Source organism: Chenopodium quinoa, unplaced genomic scaffold (genome assembly GCF_001683475.1).
Source record: "Chenopodium quinoa cultivar QQ74 unplaced genomic scaffold, ASM168347v1, whole genome shotgun sequence".
Taxonomy (NCBI): domain Eukaryota; kingdom Viridiplantae; phylum Streptophyta; class Magnoliopsida; order Caryophyllales; family Amaranthaceae; genus Chenopodium; species Chenopodium quinoa.
In genome coordinates, this window is record NW_018743574.1 from 1,923,434 (window position 1) to 1,943,614 (window position 20,181).

Genomic DNA, 20,181 nt, shown 5'->3' on the forward strand with positions numbered 1-20,181 from the left:
ATCGTCTAGCGTCTCTTGGTATGAGCATTTGGCCAAGAATTCCGCTAGAGCTTGAGCCTTGATGGCAGCCCTCGGCTGGTAGCTGATGCTGAATTCGGTGAGCTCAAAAGCCCACTTAGCCAGCCTACCAGATTTTTCAACTTTGCCGAGAACTTTTTCCAGCGGCTGATCAGTTAAGACCACTATCTGATGGCAATCAAAATAGGGCCTCAGCTTCCTAGCAGCTACCACTACTGCGACGGCGACTTTCTCAAGTAGAGGGTAGCGAGTCTCGGCATCTGTCAGAGTATGACTAACGAAGTAGATCGGTTGCTGAATTTTGTTTTCTTCCCTCAGCAGCACTGCACTGATGGTGGCTGGGCTGACAGCCACGTACAGATACAAAGATTCTCCCTCTGCTGGGCTAGCCAGTGTTGGGAGTTGAGCCAGATGCTCCCAAAGCTGCTTGAAGGATTTTTTTTGCTCTTCTTCCCTGAGAAGCTCTTTTGTTTTTGGGAGTTTCAGGGCCTTGAAGAAAGGTATTCCCTTGTCCGAAGCTCTGGAAATGAACCTCGAAAGGGTTGTCATTCTTCCGGTAAGCCGCTGAACATCCCGCTTTGTTTTCGGCTCAAGAAGATCGAGCGCTGCTTTGACTTTGGAGGGATTGGCATCAATCCCCCTCTTGCTGACCATGAACCCAAGGAATTTCCCTGACTTCACGCCGAAGACACACTTCTTCGGATTCAGCTTCATTTGGTGCTTTCTTAAGGTGGCGAAGGTTTCAGCCAGGTCCTTAACATGGTCCTCGGATTTTTTGCTTTTGACGATTGAATCGTCAACATAGACTTCCATGTTTCGGCCCTTTTGATCGGCAAAAACTTGATCCACCAGCCTCTGATAGGTTGCCCCCGCATTTTTCAATCCGAAGGGCATCATTTTATAATTGTACACCCCGACGTTCGTGACGAATGCCGTCTTTGCTCGATCGTCAGGGTGCATGAAGATCTGATGATACCCCGAGAATGCGTCCATGAAACTAAGCAAGGCATGGCCACTTGTCGAGTCAACTAGCTGATCAATCCTCGGCAAGGGATAGAAATCCTTCGGACAAGCCTTATTTAGGTCCGTGAAGTCAACGCACATTCTCCAGGTGCCATTGGCCTTCTGAACCATCACCACATTTGCCAGCCATTCTGGATATTGGCAAGGATCGATGAAGCCTGCGTCCAGCAACTTTTTGACCTCAGTTGCGATGTCTCGGTTCTTATTAACGGAGTAATTCCGCTTCTTTTGCTTAATTGGCCGACACGTTGGGTCAACATTAAGCTTATGGGAGATGAGGTTTGGACTTATCCCGGGCATATCAGCTGCCGAGAAAGCAAACACATCTCTGTTGTCCCGAAATAGTTGAATAAGTTCACAAAGGGTGTTCGGATCGAGGTCCATCCCGATTGTTACACATTTCTCAGAGTCTCCTTCGGTCAATTCAACCGTTTCGGTCTGCTGGTCCATGTCCATTGCTGATGGGCTGGACTCCTCACAATCTGGCCTGCTGTCTATGTCATCGGGTATCCTAGACTTCTTCGGCTGGCTCCCTGAGTCTTTCGGCTCAGATGAAGAGCTGGCCTTTTCCTTTTCTGGCCCTTTTTCTCTGGGCACAGAACCTTGGGCCGAAGCACTTAGACCTTTCGGCGTTTTGTGCTCGGATCTCTTTCTTTTTCTTTCTCCTCCTCATCGTCATTTGGGCGACTAGGGGATGGATTGAGGTAGTTGCACCTTCGGGCGTCCTTTTGGCTGCCCTGGATCCTTTCGGGGAAGCCGGCGTCTGAGACGTAAATCATTAGCTGATGATAGGTTGAGACGACCCCTTGGATCTTGTGAATTATGGGTCTCCCCAAAATCACGTTGTACACTGAAGGAGCGTCAATGACCAAAAATTCAGTCATGACGCTCCTGGCTGCCTCATCGCAGCCGATGGTGACAGGAAGTGTCACCTTCCCGTCTGGATAAGTTGAAGCCCCGTTGAATCCGGATACCGGGTAGGGTACCGACGTAAGGTGCTTAGGCTTCAGCTTAATTTGATTGTAGGCCTTTCGGAATAGAATGTTTGCTCCGCTGCCACCATCAACAAGAACCTTGCTGACGTCGTGGTTGGCCACCGTGGCGATGATCACCAGTGGGTCCTCATGAGGGAATTTTACCCCCCGGCAGTCGGCGGTTGTGAACGTCATGTTCGGCACCGGCGACTGAGGAGGCTGAATATCAGCGTTATTCACCTGGTGGGTCAGAGCCCTAAGGTGCCGCTTGTGTTCCCTCCTAGAGCATATTTCTCCCGAGATAACATTGATTGGAGAGAATTTTCCCTCCGCACTTTTGATGTTCTTCCGGGAGAAGTCAAGGTCCTGCCGAGAGTCCTTTGCTGACTTCTCGGCCTCTTTTTTCTCGCGGTAATCCGCGATGTATTTTTTCAAGTATCCCTTCCGGACCATGTCCTCGATCTGGTCCTTCAGCTGGATACATTCCTCGGTGTTATGTCCCGGTGATTCGTGGAACTCACACCACTGATTTTTATTTTTTGGCTGATACCACTCTGGGAGTGGTCTCGGCTTTCTGTAACTCTGCTCCTCCTTTGTCACGCTGTAATTTTTGGCGCGTGGAAGAGAGAGTGGAGTGTAGGACTCATATCTGCCTGTGAATGGGGCAGATTTTTCCTTCTTCGGCTCGTTGGCCGAAGATTGCTCCGAGGCTTTCGCCTTTCCTTTCGTCTTCTGGCCTTGGCCTTCAGACGGTTGTTTTTGTTTCCCGTTCCCAGATTGGGGTTGGGCTTTTGTTTTATTCCACTCCTCGGCTCGGATGAATTTATCCGAGGCGTTCAGAGCTTCCTCCAAAGTCTGCGGGGTGTGCATGACCATGAAGTCTAGGAACTTCCCGGGCTGAAGGCCATTCTACATTGCAAAAACAGCTAGCCCTTGGTCCAGCTGAGATACGCTGGATGACTCGTTGCTGAAACGGGTCAGGTAGTCCCGGAGACTCTCGGTCTCCCCTTGTTGTAGGCTCATGAGCTCAGCAGTGGTTTTCTCTCGGCGGTTTGCCGTGGAGAATTTGCTCTTAAACTTGGTGGACAGGTCGTCCCACCCTGTTATAGAGCCCTCCTTTACTCCCTTGGAGATCCACGCTTGCGCGACCCCCTTAAGAGTGGTGGGAAAGTATTTGCACCAGGTCGCTTCGGACCTTGGGCAGAGATGCATGTGCCCCTCGTAGGAGGCGATATGGTCCTTCGGATCCGAAGTCCCATCATATGTGATGTGCGACGGTATTTTAACCGTGGGCACATGCTCTTCCAGAATCCATTGCTCGAATGGGGAACTGGTGGGTAGCATAACGGCCTTGCCTTTGTTCCTGGCCGAAGGGACTGCGCTCGGCTACAGGGAACGAGAGGCGGTTGTGCACACTCGGCTCCCTGCCGCCGAGTCGGTCGAGTACGCTTCGGCGGACAGTCTCAAGTTGCTCTCGGCGGGCAGATTCTGGCCGAGAGGCTGAGCTGCTGCTCTTGTGCGTTTCTGGCCGAGAGGTTGAGGATCCTTGGAAAAATTGAGGGTTCTTTTTCCTCTCTCTTTCAGTTCTCCAAGTATCCTCTTCCCACTCTTCCAGCTCCCGGAAGGAGGGAGGCTTCCCCCCATCACGGTCTAGCTTCTTCCGCTGATGCCTGGTATGCGGAGGAGTTCGATCACAAGGTGGAGGCATATTTTGTGCCCTCATTGCCTCCATGAGCACCGCCAGCGCTCTCGCCACTTCCTCTTAACTGGGCCCCATCAAAAGGGTCCTCGGCTGAGTGTGAGAGTGAGAGTGGATGGTCAAATGTTGGCTTTGGGGCACTGATTGAGTCCTATGATCGGACTGACCTCTGTTAGACCGAGGTGGACTCGGTCTATGATGAGAGTTGTGAATTACGGGAGAAAGGGAATCCTCCCGGTATGACCTCCCTCCGAACTGGGACCCTTGGAAGAGTTCCGGTCCGGCGAAGGTGATGGCGTAGGAGTTTTAGGCCTTTCGCCTGCTCCTTGACGGAGGCTTTTGCTCTTGCGGTTCTTAGCCATTGCTACTAAGATGATTGCAAGATGATTTTGATTGGCTTAAATATTTTTGAAAGTCTTCCCCACAGACGCCGCCAAATTGTTTCGGATGAAAACAATGGGACCTTGCCGAAGGTCCGATGAAGTGGACGAAGACTGGTCCGGTCCAATGGATGCTGGGCCGAAGGTTTCCTGCACAGCCAACACACGTAAACTGGCCTTGGGGGTGGATCCGAGGAAGACCCCTCCGATGCCGAAGTCAAATAGTGTATTTAGGGAGGAAGCTATGCAAGAGATTTAATGCTTGAGGCTTTTGTGTATATATCATAAATGAATGAATTGAAGGCTTATATACCTTTGCATATGAGGAGAGAGGAGAGTAATTGGGCCCTTAAATAGTCATGGGCTGACCATAACAATTCGGACCAAAGGACTCCTGGCTGACTTGGCTTGATTGGAGGCTCGGACCTTGACCTTGGAATATTGGATCATTTAATGACCAGGCCCAATGAGATAATTGGACCCAAATAAATGACTAGGCCCAATTAGATAAATTGGACCCAAACATTATGTATGGTTAGAATCTAGTTATTTCTTAGTATTTCTTTGTGATTGTTTCAACTATAGTATTGCTCTATAATTAAAATTTAAATTTTACTATCATTGTGATTTGTGTCAATTTTTATTTGCAAAAGTGTAGATTAAATATATCATGACCTAGCTGCAGTAGCATATTGACAAGTCTTTATGTTTGGATATCAAGTCTTTAACAAAAAAAATAATATATATCATGACCTACTCCCTCGATCCCATTTTTTTTTTTTTTTTTTTGCACCATAGGCACACTTTTTGTACAGTTTTACAAGTCATATGGTGCAAATAAAAGAGAAGGGAGGGAATATATGACTAATTAAATTTGACTAAGCTATTTGATTTCCTAAAAATTTAATGAGTGGTTCAACCATAATATCGTCATAATTCTTTTGTAATATCGTGCGAGCCAATCATCAAAATGAGAACAAAATACTCATGGGTGTACGGTACACCCACGTGTATATAACAAGCTCTCAACATGTTTTATTTATCTAATGGCAAATGGGTAAATAAAAGGAACATTGATAAGTACACACCGGACAATAGGTATTCACAATTGATTGAATTGCTAGAACAATAATATTGATCTTACTGATTAACATGTTTGGTTTAATTTATAGGACTAAGGACCTGTTCTGATACGATTATTTTCAGTTTAGTTCTGCTCAACTCTAATAAGTTCAGTTCAGTTCAGTCGGTTCAGCTCTGATAAGTTCAGTTCAATTCAGCTCCTAATTTCCTTTTCTTATATTCAGTTCAGTTCAACTCAGCTCACTTCAGTCCAGTCAATGAGAACATACCCTAATTAACATGTTTTGTTAAGACGCAATTTGTATGTGGGTAATTTATAACCGTGGTTACATGGAGCAATATCCATGTCAGCCAACATCAATAGACAATTTTAACTCTCTAAAATTAAGACAATGTCCAGGGTACCCCACTTTGATATGGTCTTTGTGTTGATAAAGAAGATCAACTTGTATTTTCTCATAATCTTCAGGCATATTTTCTCGACACATAACTTGTGTTTTTTCCCATGTTTATCAGCTGATAAGTAAATTTAGACGTCAATTTCTAACATTTTTAGGATTGTAATTTATTTGCCACTTAGTCTAGTTTATTTGTAATAATATATGTTGACTTAAAATATGTTGACATTCAGCCTAGTCAAAACCTATAAAATACAAGTATGGAGTATTGATTATTTAAAGCCACAAACAAAATACATCTTTATTTTTAAAATTCTTCTCAGAAACAACACAACTGGATTAATATCTAAAATCAAACAGAGGATGACAGTAAGTTTGAGGATGCCAGAAAGAGTATATCACAAAAGTACAAACGTCAAACGATGTGGCATATTATGTTGGCTCACTTGAGGAGCGTCTTCACGATGGTCTTCACGTTCAATTTCATCAAGTCAGTGTAAGACTGCCCACAGCCAACAAACATCACAGGAGCTCCAGAGATGTAAACCATGGACAAAGCAGCCCCAACCTAATTAATTCCATCAATTAACCATGTCAGGACATGGAATTAGTCATAATACATACAAAATACGAGTCCAAAATAAAATAAAGCAAAATCATATCTCCCCACAATCCCAAAATAAGTGATATACTGAGGTTTTTTTTTTTGGAGGGGGAGGTTTATTTGATTACAAGTGATTAAAAATGATTTTTAAAAAAATGTGTGATTTGATTAATTAAAAGAAAATATAAATCTTTCTTCAAAATTTTTTTTAAAGGAAATATAAATAAGGTGAAAATGTGACTACAGCTTCAATTAGGGAACGGAGATAGAATCAAAGATTAATCAAATTTAATTACCCAGTTTAACTATAAATTAATTGCCCATTATTTAAGATAAATCATCTCTTTGCCAAGGGGAAGGTAGAGAACTCGGAGAGAGGAACACAAATGTGGGGTTGGGGTGAGTTAGGGTTCTTTTTTTTTTTTTTTTTTTTTTTTTTTGGTGCAAAGGGTTTGATTCTTAAAAAGGGGTAGTTTACAGCTTTGGCAGGGAGGTAGGACAAAATTGGGGATAATATTGATACCCCCAAAACACTGGAATGGAGTCAATCCAATTCAAGTCATTATGTTCCGAATAGCCCAATGCCCCGACCAAACGCTATATGACATGCTTTGACAAAAGGTCCTTTATTATTAGTCAAGTAATTTCTATCCTCTTTGGCTCTTTCCGTCACTTAGTCTTAGTCGTGGCATATTATTAATTCCAATATATATCCATTCTTATGAGGGAGGTCGTTATATACACCCGGGTGTACCTTACACCCATGAGTATTTTGTTCTCATTTTGATGATTATTTTTCATTTAATCATCAAATGAAGAACAAAAACTAACCTTGAGTTAGTTAGGTGTACGGTGCACCCGGGTGTATATAACAAATTTTATTCTTATGATACAGGATTACAGGGTGACAATTTTTTCAGCAATCCTACAGCAATGTGACTCTAAATTCAGCCGAAGGGAGTGTGCGCAAGTATATATGCAGTATGATTGGCACAGTGAGATGTCAGAGGATGATAAAGGGCCTACCTTGTCATCGATGGTGTCAAACTTGGTAAGGAGGATGCCATCAATCAATCTTGGATTTGATGAGTTTGAAAGATCAGCAAGTTTCTGCATCAAAGTAACAGATGATGATCAAAATAACCTTTCCAGGAAAATCCAAACAAAAAAGTAAAGGATATAGAAGGCAAAATAATGGGCTGACAATTAAATCCCAGTACAAACCTGATTGAATTTTGAGAGCTGGTCCACAGCATCATTACCAACAAGCGCTTCACCAACAAAAAGGACAAGGTCTGGATTGTTAAGGTTGATAAGCTTTGAGAGTGCACGCATCAAAGGTTCATTGTCCTGCAAGACAAACCCCCAAATGTTAAAGATAGAACACAAGAGAGTGAACAAAACAAGATAATTGTGAAACATGATACACGAAAAAAGCAAATTACACCAAAAAAAATTTTACATAAAAAAAAGGGAAGAGCTAAAGGACAGAATACCTGCATTCGACCAGCTGTATCAACAAGAACCACATCCGAACCATTGCGGGTGGCCTCTTGGATTGCTTCCTTTGCCACAATAGCAGGATCCTTCTCATAACCTTTCTCAAAGATCGGAATCTGAAATACCATTAAGTTCAGTTTTCAGGCAATTGCTGATATATTTTTAGCACTGACAATTTTATGCAGATGCCCATACCTGAAGTTTGCGTGCATGCGTACGAAGCTGCTCAACAGCTCCAGAACGAAATGTATCACAGGCAGCCATCATGACATTTACTTTGTGTTGCAACAGCCAGTATGCAACCTGTTCATTAACAGAAAGAACACGAGTAATACAACATCTGAAAATCTAAGAAATATGATCCCTTTTTCTAAAAGAAAGATTTTAATGCTATTGATAGAAATTAAAGAGTTGTAATTACTGATTTACTGCATTTATATTGCATTGACAAGATATCTTAACTTGGTTCTTAGCCAATAAGTAAAAGTGCCTTGAGATTTTAAGTGAGATAATAGGTAATAAAAATAAGGTCAGGCCTTAGGAGAACAGATAATCTGGAAAGAAAAAAAAAAAAAAGGGAGGAAAAAGTACAAAAACTTTTAAGTATGGATCACCTTGGCAAGGTTGGTAGACTTTCCTACTCCATTGACACCAACAAACACAACAACATATGGCTTCCCTTGTTCTTTGGCAGCATGAACATCCCTAAGTATGTCAATAGAGCGTTTAGGAGTAAGGATGCGAACAAGGGCATCTTCCATAGCAGCCTGAAATTGCACAAAAGAAAATGATAAGTAGATGAAAACTAATAATGAATATTAATTTTACAAGATAATTACTGCTACTGTAATAATTCACACATACCTTAACTGTTGATGATATCAACGTAAATTTTTCCATCTTTTTACCTTCGAGGCTTGTTGCAACTGATTCACAAAGTTTCTCTGCTATCTCCTCAGCCTGCCGTCATCAGAAGAACATAAGAAACAAAAATACCAAATAAAGAGCATAAAAATCTATAATCATCAATATCATGGGATTCGCCCACATGGTTCTTGAGACTCATTGCCATAATGTAATAAACAAATAAGCACAAACAACTTCGGAAAAAAACTAACATACCACATTCTTAGTCATAAGCCTATCTTTCAGACCTTTCAAAGCCGGCTCAAGATCAGCCCTCTCCAGATTGGCCTTGCCTGCAATACTGAGATCCAAAATTTGCAAAGTTATGTTTCCTTCATAATATCATATTTCCAAAAAAAAGAGGTGCAAGAATAATGATGTACCAAAAATGTTGGATTTAGTATCATGGTTTTCCACAAGTAATGTAGCAAAAACGAAAATTTTCTCAAGTAGTACATTGCATCCTAAACTGAAATTTCAGAAAAGCTAACCATACAGTGTCTCATTTTAAACAATTTCAAAACCAAACTTCGCGTAAAGCTATAAAATACTACCATCATCTCAATAATACACATACAACATCAATCTTATTCGCTACGATCTAGGAAAAATTATACGGAGTAAATCAAAAATCTATATAAAGGTAATTCAACCAAAAGGGGTAAAGGAACAAACCTCTGAAACATTGAAGAAAACCACCCCTTTGATTTTGTCACAGATTTAGAGCCATCCACAACCCGATCATCTTCTTCCTCCTCACTGTCACTGCTGATAACCTCTTCTTTATCCATCATACTCTCACCCTCAATATCTGCTGCGACATAATTTACATGTTCATCCCCATTCTCAGTCACAGGGTCAGTATAATCCAGCTTCACATCTTTAGGTTTATTATCATCCCACACTCTATTCTTTTTCGTAACCTTTTTCTTAGATTCCGGCTTGGAACCCTTACTAACTACAGCAGCACTATCATTCTTCTTCCCGGCCTTTGATCGTAACTTCTGAAGCTTATTTACATCAAATGCTCCATTATTAGAACTCAAATTCTCTTTATCATTTACACTACCGCGATTTTTAACCTCCTCACCCCCATTTACATACCCATTCATCGACTTATCATCAGCACCATTCTCACTCTTCAAATTCCCACCACCATTCATCTTCTTTCCACCCTGATCAAACTTCGCCTTTTGCACCAATTCCTGCTTCTTCCCAACAATCCTCGCCCCCACTTTCAACGATTTCTTGATCTCCTCAGCTCTAGCCTCAGCTTCCAACCTTAATTGCCTATAAACATCATCGAAATCGCCGTAATCCGTCCTAGTCGGATCATACACAACCGAGAATTCGCGCTTAACCATCGAAAGCAAATCATCAACATACAACAAATGCAGAATCTTTTGATACACAGCAACAAAAACTAATCCCAATTCATTGTGGAAAGTCCATTTAAGGGTGTAAGACGCACCCGGAGCGTCGTAAACGAACGACGCTAACCCAGATCGCTCCTCCAATAAACACGATCGAATCAAAGAATCGATCGGAGAACCTTTAAGAGCATTACTGAGCTCATTGCAGGTCCATAAGATTAATCCTCCTCTACTGAAAATCAATAATTGTTCTAACATCGCTAATCTAAACCCTAATTCAAACCCTAATTATACAAAAACAAATCTGCAAAATCAAACCAATAAACCGTTACAAATTGAATAAAATTGAAACCTAGACAATTCAAACTTAATATTTAATGATTTACTACAAATCTCATAAATTTGTAACATAAAATTAATTTTTTTTTTTTTTTTTTAATGAGCAAATAAATCAAAATAAGTAAGGAGAGAGAAAGAGAGAGACGACTTACGTTTTACGGAATTGTCGGAATTACGGACTACCGCGTTGTTTTATTTTTCTTTTATTTATAAAGAGAGGGGGCGTTGGGGTTTTTATCGGATGGTTTTTTTTTTAATCCAATTTTTTTTTTTTATTTCCTTTTTTTATTTATTTCCTTTTTTTATTTATTCCCTTTTTTTTTATTTTTTGACACATACTTTCCAATTTCCATATCTATCTATCTATGTTGCGTCAAATAAAGATCTACTTTGTAATAATTTCAGTTCAATAAAAATAAGTTTAATGTAGTAAAAATTAATTTTAATTCAGTAAAAATAACTTCAGTTCGGTAAAATGTAGTTTTCTTTCTTAAAATAATTGCTACATTAAATCATTGGCTTGCTCGCTTCTCCTCTCCTCTTCTTTCGTCCTCTCTTCAAGGGTTTCTCCAAAACCTTGGTTGTTTAGGCCGGAAATAGTCTAATTTCTTTGCTATTTAGGTTTTAATAAATCTACACAGGTAGTGTAGATATTCGTCCATCTCCCTATAGTGGAGTGTCTCCCTATGGTGGAGTCGTTAGGTTTTATTAGTTTAGTTGTTTGTTTATATTCGTTTAGGGTTTGTTTGTGTGTTAGGGTTTATCAAAAAGGTAATATCTTTTGCCCTATTGTCAGTTCTTTGTTAATGATCTGTTCGGGATCGCAACGGTTGTAAAGTTTTCAAATGCATTCAAGCGAATCAGATGAGAATCATCCTTACGGCTACAACAAATCGTTAGACTGTCTCTCTAAAAAGGTTATATATTCCAGCAATGTGTAGATTTTTTCAACGATCGTAGCTTTGATGAAGGAAACCATAATTTGATTCAATTTTATGTATTTGTTAATTTAGATTTCATTTTAGATGTCAGATGACTTTTTATTAATGAATTGATTTGTTTCACAAAAAAAAATAGTTTTCATAGATAATAATTATAATAGAAAATCAGTAAAATAATTTCAATTCAGCAAAAATAATTTCAGTTCAGTAAAATTAATTTAAGTTCAGTAAACATAATTTAAGTTCAATAAACATAATCTTGTTCTCAGTAAAATAATTTTAGTTCAGCAAAAATAAGGGTAAGAGAACGGAGCCTTAATCTTTATTCACCCAAAAAATCTATGTTAATATTTAAAGGGTTTTTAGAAGAAAAAAAATACTTATTTTTCAAGCAAAATATTTGTTAAAAAAATAATACATCTTTTATAATTGTAGAGTAAATTCACCACAACTCTCAATTCTCGTGCTTTCTCACACTTTTTTTTGGAAATAACTCATAAGTAGCCACCACAATTTCAAATAAACATGAAAACAAAATCCATAATTTCCCTTTCTCAAAAAAAAAAACCAACTATAACTTCCTCTTATACTATCTTTTTCCTAAATTTATATATATTACGTGCATTAACATGGGTACAATGCAATCTAGTAGTTTCAATTACCGAGAAAAAAAATACAATAACTACTAAAAAAAATTGATGCTCCATAACTACCAATATTTTTGTTAATAAATTGTCCATTGTTCTATTCTAGCGAGCTATCATCTTTACTTATACAAAATAAAAACCTTCAAATAAATAAATAAATATATATATATATATTGATGTCCATTACTCAAATTTTGCCACGCACGATCCTTGATTCTTCTCCTCCTACAACTACTTCCCGTCCCTAAAAAATAAAACACAAACTATTGGGTGTGCTTTGTGCAACAACTAGGTTTCTCTCACTTGCAATTGCAATATAATCACAAGCTCATCACACCACAGTTTCTTTCTCCTCGTTTCAACTATTATGTTCGGCCTTTGATTCATAGAAAACTAGTGTGTGCCCCGGGCAATACCCTAGGTTGCTAGTTTGTTTATTTCTTTAATTTGGTAATTGTAGAGTAAATTCACCACAACTCTCAATTCTCGTGCTTTCTCACACTTTTTTGGAAATAACTTACAAATAACCGTAACAATTTCAAATAAACATGAAAACAAAATCCATAATTTCCTTTCCCGAAAAAAAAAAAACTCTATAATTTCCCCTTACACTATCTTTTTCCTAAATTTATATATATCACGTGTATTAACACATGTACAATCTAGTAGTTTCAATTTCCGAGAATAAAAAAATACAATAACTACTAAAAAAAAATTAATGCTCCATAACTACCAATTTTTTTTGTTAATAAATTGTCCATTGTTCTATTCTAGCGAGCTATCATCTTTACTTATACAAAATAAAAACCTTCAAATAATATATATATATATATATATATATATATATATATATATTGATGTCCATTACTCAAATTTTGCCACGCACGATCCTTGATTCTTCTCCTTCTACAACCACTTCCCGTCCCTAAAAAATAAAACATAAACATTACTCAAATTTTGCCACGCACGATCCTTGATTCTTCTCCTTCTACAACCACTTCCCGTCCCTAAAAAATAAAACACAAACATTACTCAAATTTTGCCACGCACGATCCTTGATTCTTCTCCTTCTACAACCACTTCCCGTCCCTAAAAAATAAAACACAAACATTACTCAAATTTTGCCACGCACGATCCTTGATTCTTCTCCTTCTACAACCATTTCCCGTCCCTAAAAAATAAAACACAAACTATTGGGTGTGCTTTGTGCAGCAACTAGGTTTCTATCACGTGCAATTGCAATATAATCACAACCTCATCACACTACAGTTTCTTTCTCCTTATTTCAACTATTATGTCCGACTCTGATTCATAGAAAACTAGTGTGTGCCCCGGGCAATACCCTAGGTTGCTAGTTTGTTCATTTATTTAATTTGATAATTATGTTCAACTATTTGAATATATGTATTTATATTCTAGTCTTGTGAAAAATAAATGAATTATATTACCTCTAGTTTACTTAATAAATAAAAGAAATATATGATATTATATGAAATTTGAAACATTAATTATTAACAGTCGGTTGAGACTTGAGATGGTAACACCGTGTGGCCAGCTAACAAACGAGTAACCCCCGACCAATTAACCTAGCTTGATTGTTCGAGTAACTCCTGACCGGGTGAGTAACCCATGACCAAATAACCCCGAACATTCTTTACTATATATATATATATATATATATATATATATATATATATATATATATATATATATAATGTGGCTGGAAATACTGTGTGGCCAGCCAAATATGAAAGTTTGTGTTACTTAATTATAGTCATATCATCGGTTTATATTAAAATGAGATAAATATTTTTTTCATGAATGAAAAGAGAATAGAGGAGTTATGATATTGCACCCTGTATGATTTGAGATTTTTTTTTTTTTTTTGAAACCACGACATATGGTGTTTATAAAAATATTACAAGTGTCTCCATTAGATATATGGTCTACCTAAAATGAAATGATTATATATATAAAGGCCTAAGTTTTGATGAGTTAATGAAAAATAAAAACTTATCTAACGAGTTCAATTAATAATACTTCGTATAATGCATCCCTTAACTTTTCTAATTATATTTACACAAATTTTTTAAAAAAAACCGATTTACATTAGTGTACTGTGTGGCGGGTTGAATGAGGAAAGTAATTAACTTTCCTTGTTTTTGCTCGCACGTGTCAATGTTATTTACAGTATTTGGTTTCTCTCTCTTCCTAATTTTACTTCTCTCTCCTTTGCTCATTCTCTCTTCCGCCATATTTTTTGCTCCCGTTTCCGCCATTGTTACAAGCTTGTAGCTTTCTTCCATCGATTTCTAGGTTTGTTTACTCATAGTTTTGTTTTCTTAATTTACTTTTTTTTTCTTTTTACTGTGAAAATCGTCTTGCAAACGAATCTACTAACTGCAGGTGAATTTTTTCTTCAATTTTTATTTTATGTATTCTGTTTTGCACTTTTCTTTACACACATTAGAAATAATCATTGAGGATCAATTGAAATAAAGGTAATTCGTGTTTTTATTTGAATTCTAGGGTTTTATATGATGAATTTAACTAGGCTATATGGTGGATTTTGTAATTTTTGCAAATTTTACTTATTTTCATCATTCAAATCAAATTATAGGGTTCTATGTTGTGGATGTTAATTTGCTTTGTCTTTTATGTAATTTGATTTTTGTTATCCTGCAATATGAAATTATACTTTATTGAAGAAATTGAAATTAATGTATTTTGTAGCTTTCCGAATTTCAGATAATTTTGGACCAAATAGACATTATACAATAGATAAAAGAGTTTTAAAAAAGTGCATGGTAGTATTTAAAATTTTTTAGGCCTTACTTCTATGGATTTTTTTTTGCAAAGAAGGGAATTATCCTACTTACAAAAGCATTAGACAATAGAGTTGAGTACAGTAAAAATTATTTAGTCTTTTGAACTAGATATCACTGCCTTATTACTTGAAAATTGAGAGGGATAAACTTTCAAAGGATAAATCTTGGTGGGATTTATTTTGGTGTCTTTTGTAGGGGATTTGGTTGAAGAGAAATGTTGGACACTTTGGGAGAAGATCAATGAAAACCTTTGTGTTGCAAGACCTGTCTTAACAATTGCTATGGATGCGGGCCTTAGTAAGGCTATTCTTGAGATTGGTAACATTTAACTTTTTTCTTATTTGAAGCATGTGAAACAGGAAGTTATTATCAGTGATTTTGTTAAGCTTACTAGTCTTAACAATCTTATCTCTTTCTCTCATGTAAGTAGATGTGGTAATGTTGCTGGTCATAAACTTGCCCAAGCTAGTGGAGATGAGAGTATGGGTTGAGGAGGCTCCACGTTGTGTAATGGCTGTTGTGATGCTTGATTCTGCTATCATCCCTTAATAAATTTTGCTACTGTAACTTTCAAATTTCATCCTTCTTTTTTTATAACACTTATTCAATGGTTTTAGGGATCTCGAGGCCTCAAGAACTTTTAGAGCAAGTAAACTGATATTATAATAGTCAATATGCAACTATGATAAGAGCTTGAGTCATTTATAGATGATGATTTGGATTGGCACAATGTACTTTTGATGACACCAGAGTTATTGATGAATTGAAGTTTCTCTCTATCCTTCTTTTAATGAGCATACTAGCTATTTTTTTTAAATGTGTGATTGTGTTGCAATGGTTATAATAGCAATGGAAATTGAAGTGTTTAATATCAAGGCTATTAGCTCAAAAGGTAGAGCAATGTACTATAAGTGTACATGGTGTGGGTTCAAGCCCCACATAGCCTATACATATTGGTGTATTCATATTGTTGGTGTAACCATGTAACCATGGCCATTTTTATATAACTTACTTAGGATCATTTAATTAATTAAGTTCTTTTGATTAGGGTTACTTTTACCTTGGTTATGGTCACTTTCACTCTTTATTACTTTTGTCCATGGTTAGGGGTACCTTTTCACTTGAGTAAGGTCACTTTTGTCTCGATTAGGGTCACGTTTACCCTCGGTGAGAGTCACTTTACTTTTGTCTCAGTTATGGTTATTTTTGCGCTGGTTAGGGTCACTTTTAATCTTGCTTAGGGTCACTTTTGCCCTTGGTTTGGGTCACTTTTGCCCTCAATTAAGGTCACTTTTTGCCTTGCTCAAGGTCACTTTTGTCCCAGTTAGGGTCACTTTTGCTTGCTTAGGGTCACTTTTGTCTCAAATTAGGGTCACTTTTGCCCTTGGTTAGGGTCACTTTTGCCCTTGATTAGGGTCACTTTTGCCCTCAATTAAGGTCACCTTTTTCTTTGCTCAAGGTACTTTTGTCCCAGTTAGGGTCACTTTTGCACTCGCTTAGGGTCACTTTTATTCTTGCTTAGGTTCACTTTTACCCTCAATTAAGGTCACTTTTTTACCTTGCTCAAGGTACTTTTGTCCCAGTTAGGGTCACTTTTGCACTCGCTTAGGGTCATTTTTATTCTTGCTTAGAGTCACTTTTGTCTTGAATTAGGGTTACTTTTGCCCTTGGTTAGGGTCACTGTTGCCCACAATTAAGGTCACTTTTGTGCCAGTTAGGGTCACTTTTGCACTTGGTTAGGGTCACTTTTTCTCTCGCTCAGGGTCACTTTTGTCCCACTTAGGGTCACTTCTTCCCTTAGTTAGAGTCACTTTTATCCCCAATTTGTGTCACTTTTGTTCTCAATTAGGATCACTTTTGTCAATTAGGATGACTTTTGCCCTTAGTTAGGGTCACTTTTGTCTCTAGTTAGAATCACTATTTCTTAAGTTAATACTATGGTACAACAAATAGCCTATGTAGGACTCGAACCTACATCCTCTATGCGTATGTAGAAGCATAGGGTGCTCGACCAATTGAACTAATAGGCTTGTAAACAACATAATAAAAAATTGTTTTTTTGTATATCATGATTTTCTCTTCCAATTAACAAATGACATATTTACAGAGGGCTATAAATATACTCTTATATTCAATAAAATTGCATAGTACCTTGATAATACATAAGCATTAAGCACCAACAACAATTTTACAGAAAGCTATGAATATACTCAGTATCAATAAAATTGCATAGTACCTTGATAATATAAATTGTGATAAATTGTGATACACCAGTATTAGAACGACATTGAAGCTATAAGTGAAAGACAAAACCACAAAATAATCAAAAGCATCACCATAAATATTAGCGAGAATTGCGATAAAATGAAAACAAATACAATAACAACAGGATACTAGATTATTCTGACATTACCAAATACTAGCTGTAGTTGTTTCCATCGTGTAGCTTCAATTATGATTTGAGAGTTAAATATTTTAATTTCATGTCATGATTTGAATTGAAGGTTCGGAAATATGACCGGAAAAATCAACTGGAATTGTTAATCAATAAATTTGAAAGCAAGTATTGCAATTTGAGTAATTTAGGGTTCGTAATTTGATCATCAACAGGTCAATCAATTGCACGTTGAAAATTAAGATTAGTGGAATTGAAATTCTATACAAATACAACTATCTTTTTGTGGTTTGAGGTTGAATTTGGTTGCAATATTCTTTTGTTTGGTTGAACAAACATGAGAGAAAAATATTGGGGACTGTGATTGTTGACTTGTTGTTGTTGTTTTCAACTTTTCATGAATGACTTGATTGCTTATGGGCCTTGTGGCACGTGTGAGATTTGGATGTACAATAATATTATTGTACACCCGGAGCATACAAAAACTTTTGTTAAATTTATGTGGTACGTACTGTAATAGTGTGGTATCAAAATTTTCAACTAAATTTAACTAAAATAATAATAATTCTATTTGTATCCTTGAAACATCTCATGCATAAATAACAAACGCTTGAATATTAATAACATAATTGAGTACTAAAATAAATTGTATTGAAAACTTCTATAAATTTAAAAATTCCCTAAAACATCCTCTACAAAACTCTTTTCTAATAAACTACAATTGTATTTCTAAGATAGTAAAATTAAGACAAAAATTAATGACATTAAACTTAAACTTCTTCAACTGATTTGCTTGTTGGGAGTTCAACTTGTGAAGGATTCACACATCCAATTTGCTTGGTTTTGGTGTAGTCTTGTAGTAAGTTCCATACAATATTAGCTGAATTATTCCAGAAATTGCTCCCAACCCATTTGGAACCTGCCAACATAATCGCAAAAGTAATTAATTATTAATTAACTCATAAACAAATAAATTTTAACTTGTTAGCTAGATGAACATAACTTGCAATGTTACCACATATAAATATACAGGATGTTACAAATTTTAATAAAAGGTGAAGAAAGACTAGTAGCGTACCACCATTCAAAGGTCGATATGGATGAATGCATAGGCGGTACAGCAAACACCATTCAAGAAACCCGCTAGGGTTAGAAAGAAGGGCATGTATTCTACACTTTTAGTTCTCACCACTTTTTTCTGTAATTAAAAAAAAAATCATGTATTAGTCTCATTTCATAAGCATTACAAAATCGTTGAAATACTTTAATTATTTGAAAACATTATAAATCTTAAAGGATGGATTAGAAAACGTACCATGATTGTCAGTGGTGAGAAATACATTGAAACATTGAAGACGACGCAAAAGGCTACAATAAAGATATTCCTCTTATCAGTATTGTGGAATATCAGTAATGTTAAAAGCAATATTACCCTAAAGAAGAGGGCCTCTCCAAGCAAAACCAAAGAGATAAATTTCTGCAATATACAAATATGTTAAAATACATTAATATTCAAAAGAGTGCAACCCTATTGAAATAAACTAAATATGTACGAATATTATTATCACATTACGTTCTTTAATCAAAGAGAAAAAGTATATAAGAAGTTTTACCCTTTTAGAACTAGAGGCATAAGTAAGAAAAATGGCAAGGTAGATGAGCTCAATGCCCAAGCCAATGTCATTAATAGTAGTTACAAGGATGTTATTTGGATGGACGAAGGGAAGACCATATAGACACCAAAATAAACAGTTTATAACCGTGCATAGGTATGGATCTGGCTTGAACTCTTCCACGGATTTGTTTTTAATAATTCGCAAAAATGTAGGCCTGCAATTGATTATTCAAACACATAAATATCATACGAGTATAATAATTAAATAAATTAAATTAGTCAAACACATAAAGAGTTTTAAGTGTGAAACGTTAATGTGTGAGAAGTATTTTTTTAGTTCCTAATCTATGTTTTGAAGAAAAATATTAATTTTAGACGACAATTCAAAATCGACCAATAATTAAAAAAAAAAAAAAAAAAAAAAAAAAACCTTAAGAAAGGAATCGTCCAAAAGAGATGACGTTTCCAACAATACAAAGTAGATAGTGTTGTTTAGTTAGATTTGAGCGAAACACAATAATTTGGTAAAAAAGATCAAGTAATATTATATTAGTATAATTGTTGAATGAAATTGAAGGAAAAAAAGGGTAGAAAAGAGAATAGGGTGTTTCTGATTGCATTAGGGCTCATCATTTTGTAATAATTTCATCACTTGCTCTGAATCAAAATCACAATTAGAAGAGATTTTTATGATAAAAAAAAAGGTTGAATTATCTTTAATTCACTTTTGTGAACCCTTTTCCTTTAATTTTATTTAGTTTTGCAATTTGAATTTCAATAAATCTACACAAGTAGTGTAGATATTCGTCCGTCTCCCTATGGTGGAGTGTCTCCCTATGGTGGAGTCGTTAGTTTAGTTGTTTGTTTTTGTTTAGGGTTTGTTTGTGTGTTAGGGTTCATCAAAAAAGTAATCATCTTTTGCCCTATTGTCAGTTCTTTGGTAAAGATTTGTTCGAGATCGCAACGGTTGTCAAATTTTCAAATGCGTTCAGGCGAATCAGTTGAGAATCATTACAACAAATCGTTAGACTGTCTCTCCGAAAAGGCTGTATATTCCAGCGATGTGTGCGATAGATGTACCACAGTGCAAGATCTTTTCAACGACCGTAGCTTTGATGAAGGAAAACCTAATTTGATTCAATTTTATGTTTTTGTTAATTTAGATTTCATTTGTAGATGCCGGATGGCTTTTTATTAATGAATTGATTTGTTTCAAAAAAAAAAAGTGAAATATAAGTTGGTGGCTTTATAAAAATAATATCGTTTGTTAAATATTTTAAATATAGTTGAACATCAAAATTCATTATTTAATATGCAGCAACCTAAATGATATGTTGTATCAGTTTGTGTTATTTGTTAAAGTGATTTTTTTTATTATTTAGCTATCATAATAAATTATTCCTTCTAGTAAACATATTTTGTGGTTAAAAAGAAAAAATCTTTAAAATTGTTTTGCAT

General features: G+C 36.6%; 1 protein-coding gene, 1 long non-coding RNA gene and 1 pseudogene across 4 annotated transcripts; 1 reads left to right on the forward strand and 2 right to left on the reverse strand.

Moving 5' to 3' along the window:
- Positions 1-5,821: 5,821 nt before the first annotated feature.
- Positions 5,822-10,552, reverse strand: LOC110681954 (signal recognition particle receptor subunit alpha-like). 2 transcript variants are annotated; one of them, XM_021858142.1, is made up of 10 exons: positions 10,450-10,552; positions 9,261-10,262; positions 8,802-8,886; positions 8,544-8,639; positions 8,294-8,446; positions 7,875-7,982; positions 7,676-7,795; positions 7,404-7,529; positions 7,206-7,289; positions 6,018-6,143 (listed from the first exon to the last, which is right to left on the reverse strand). In XM_021858142.1, the coding sequence occupies exons 2-10, from the start codon at positions 10,214-10,216 to the stop codon at positions 6,018-6,020; spliced, it is 1,854 nt and encodes a 617-aa protein (XP_021713834.1). In that variant the 5' UTR covers positions 10,217-10,262; positions 10,450-10,552. The 2 variants fall into 2 exon arrangements, with proteins under 2 accessions (XP_021713833.1, XP_021713834.1); XM_021858141.1 differs by lacking the exon at positions 10,450-10,552 and having other exon boundaries at positions 5,822-6,143; positions 9,261-10,216.
- A 3,405-nt stretch (positions 10,553-13,957) lies between these two features.
- Positions 13,958-15,504, forward strand: LOC110681685. 2 transcript variants are annotated; one of them, XR_002503333.1, is made up of 3 exons: positions 13,960-14,201; positions 14,909-15,031; positions 15,144-15,504. It is a non-coding gene; the product is annotated as an uncharacterized LOC110681685 (long non-coding RNA). The 2 variants fall into 2 exon arrangements; XR_002503332.1 differs by having other exon boundaries at positions 13,958-14,201; positions 14,909-15,504.
- Positions 15,505-17,928: 2,424 nt separating this feature from the next.
- Positions 17,929-19,574, reverse strand: LOC110681759 (annotated as a pseudogene).
- Between the last annotated feature and the right edge of the window lie 607 nt (positions 19,575-20,181).

What these genes read in the sequence shown, in the direction of transcription:
- LOC110681954 (XM_021858141.1), bottom strand. Translation starts at nt 10,216, where the DNA reads ATGTTAGAACAATTATTGATTTTCAGTAGAGGAGGATTAATCTTATGG. An exon ending in TTTTCTTCAATGTTTCAGAG is followed by an intron (nt 8,887 to 9,260) that starts GTTTGTTCCTTT and finishes TTTGGATCTCAG; the next exon opens with TATTGCAGGCAAGGCCAATC. An exon ending in TTGACACCATCGATGACAAG is followed by an intron (nt 6,144 to 7,205) that starts GTAGGCCCTTTA and finishes GGAATTAATTAG; the next exon opens with GTTGGGGCTGCTTTGTCCAT.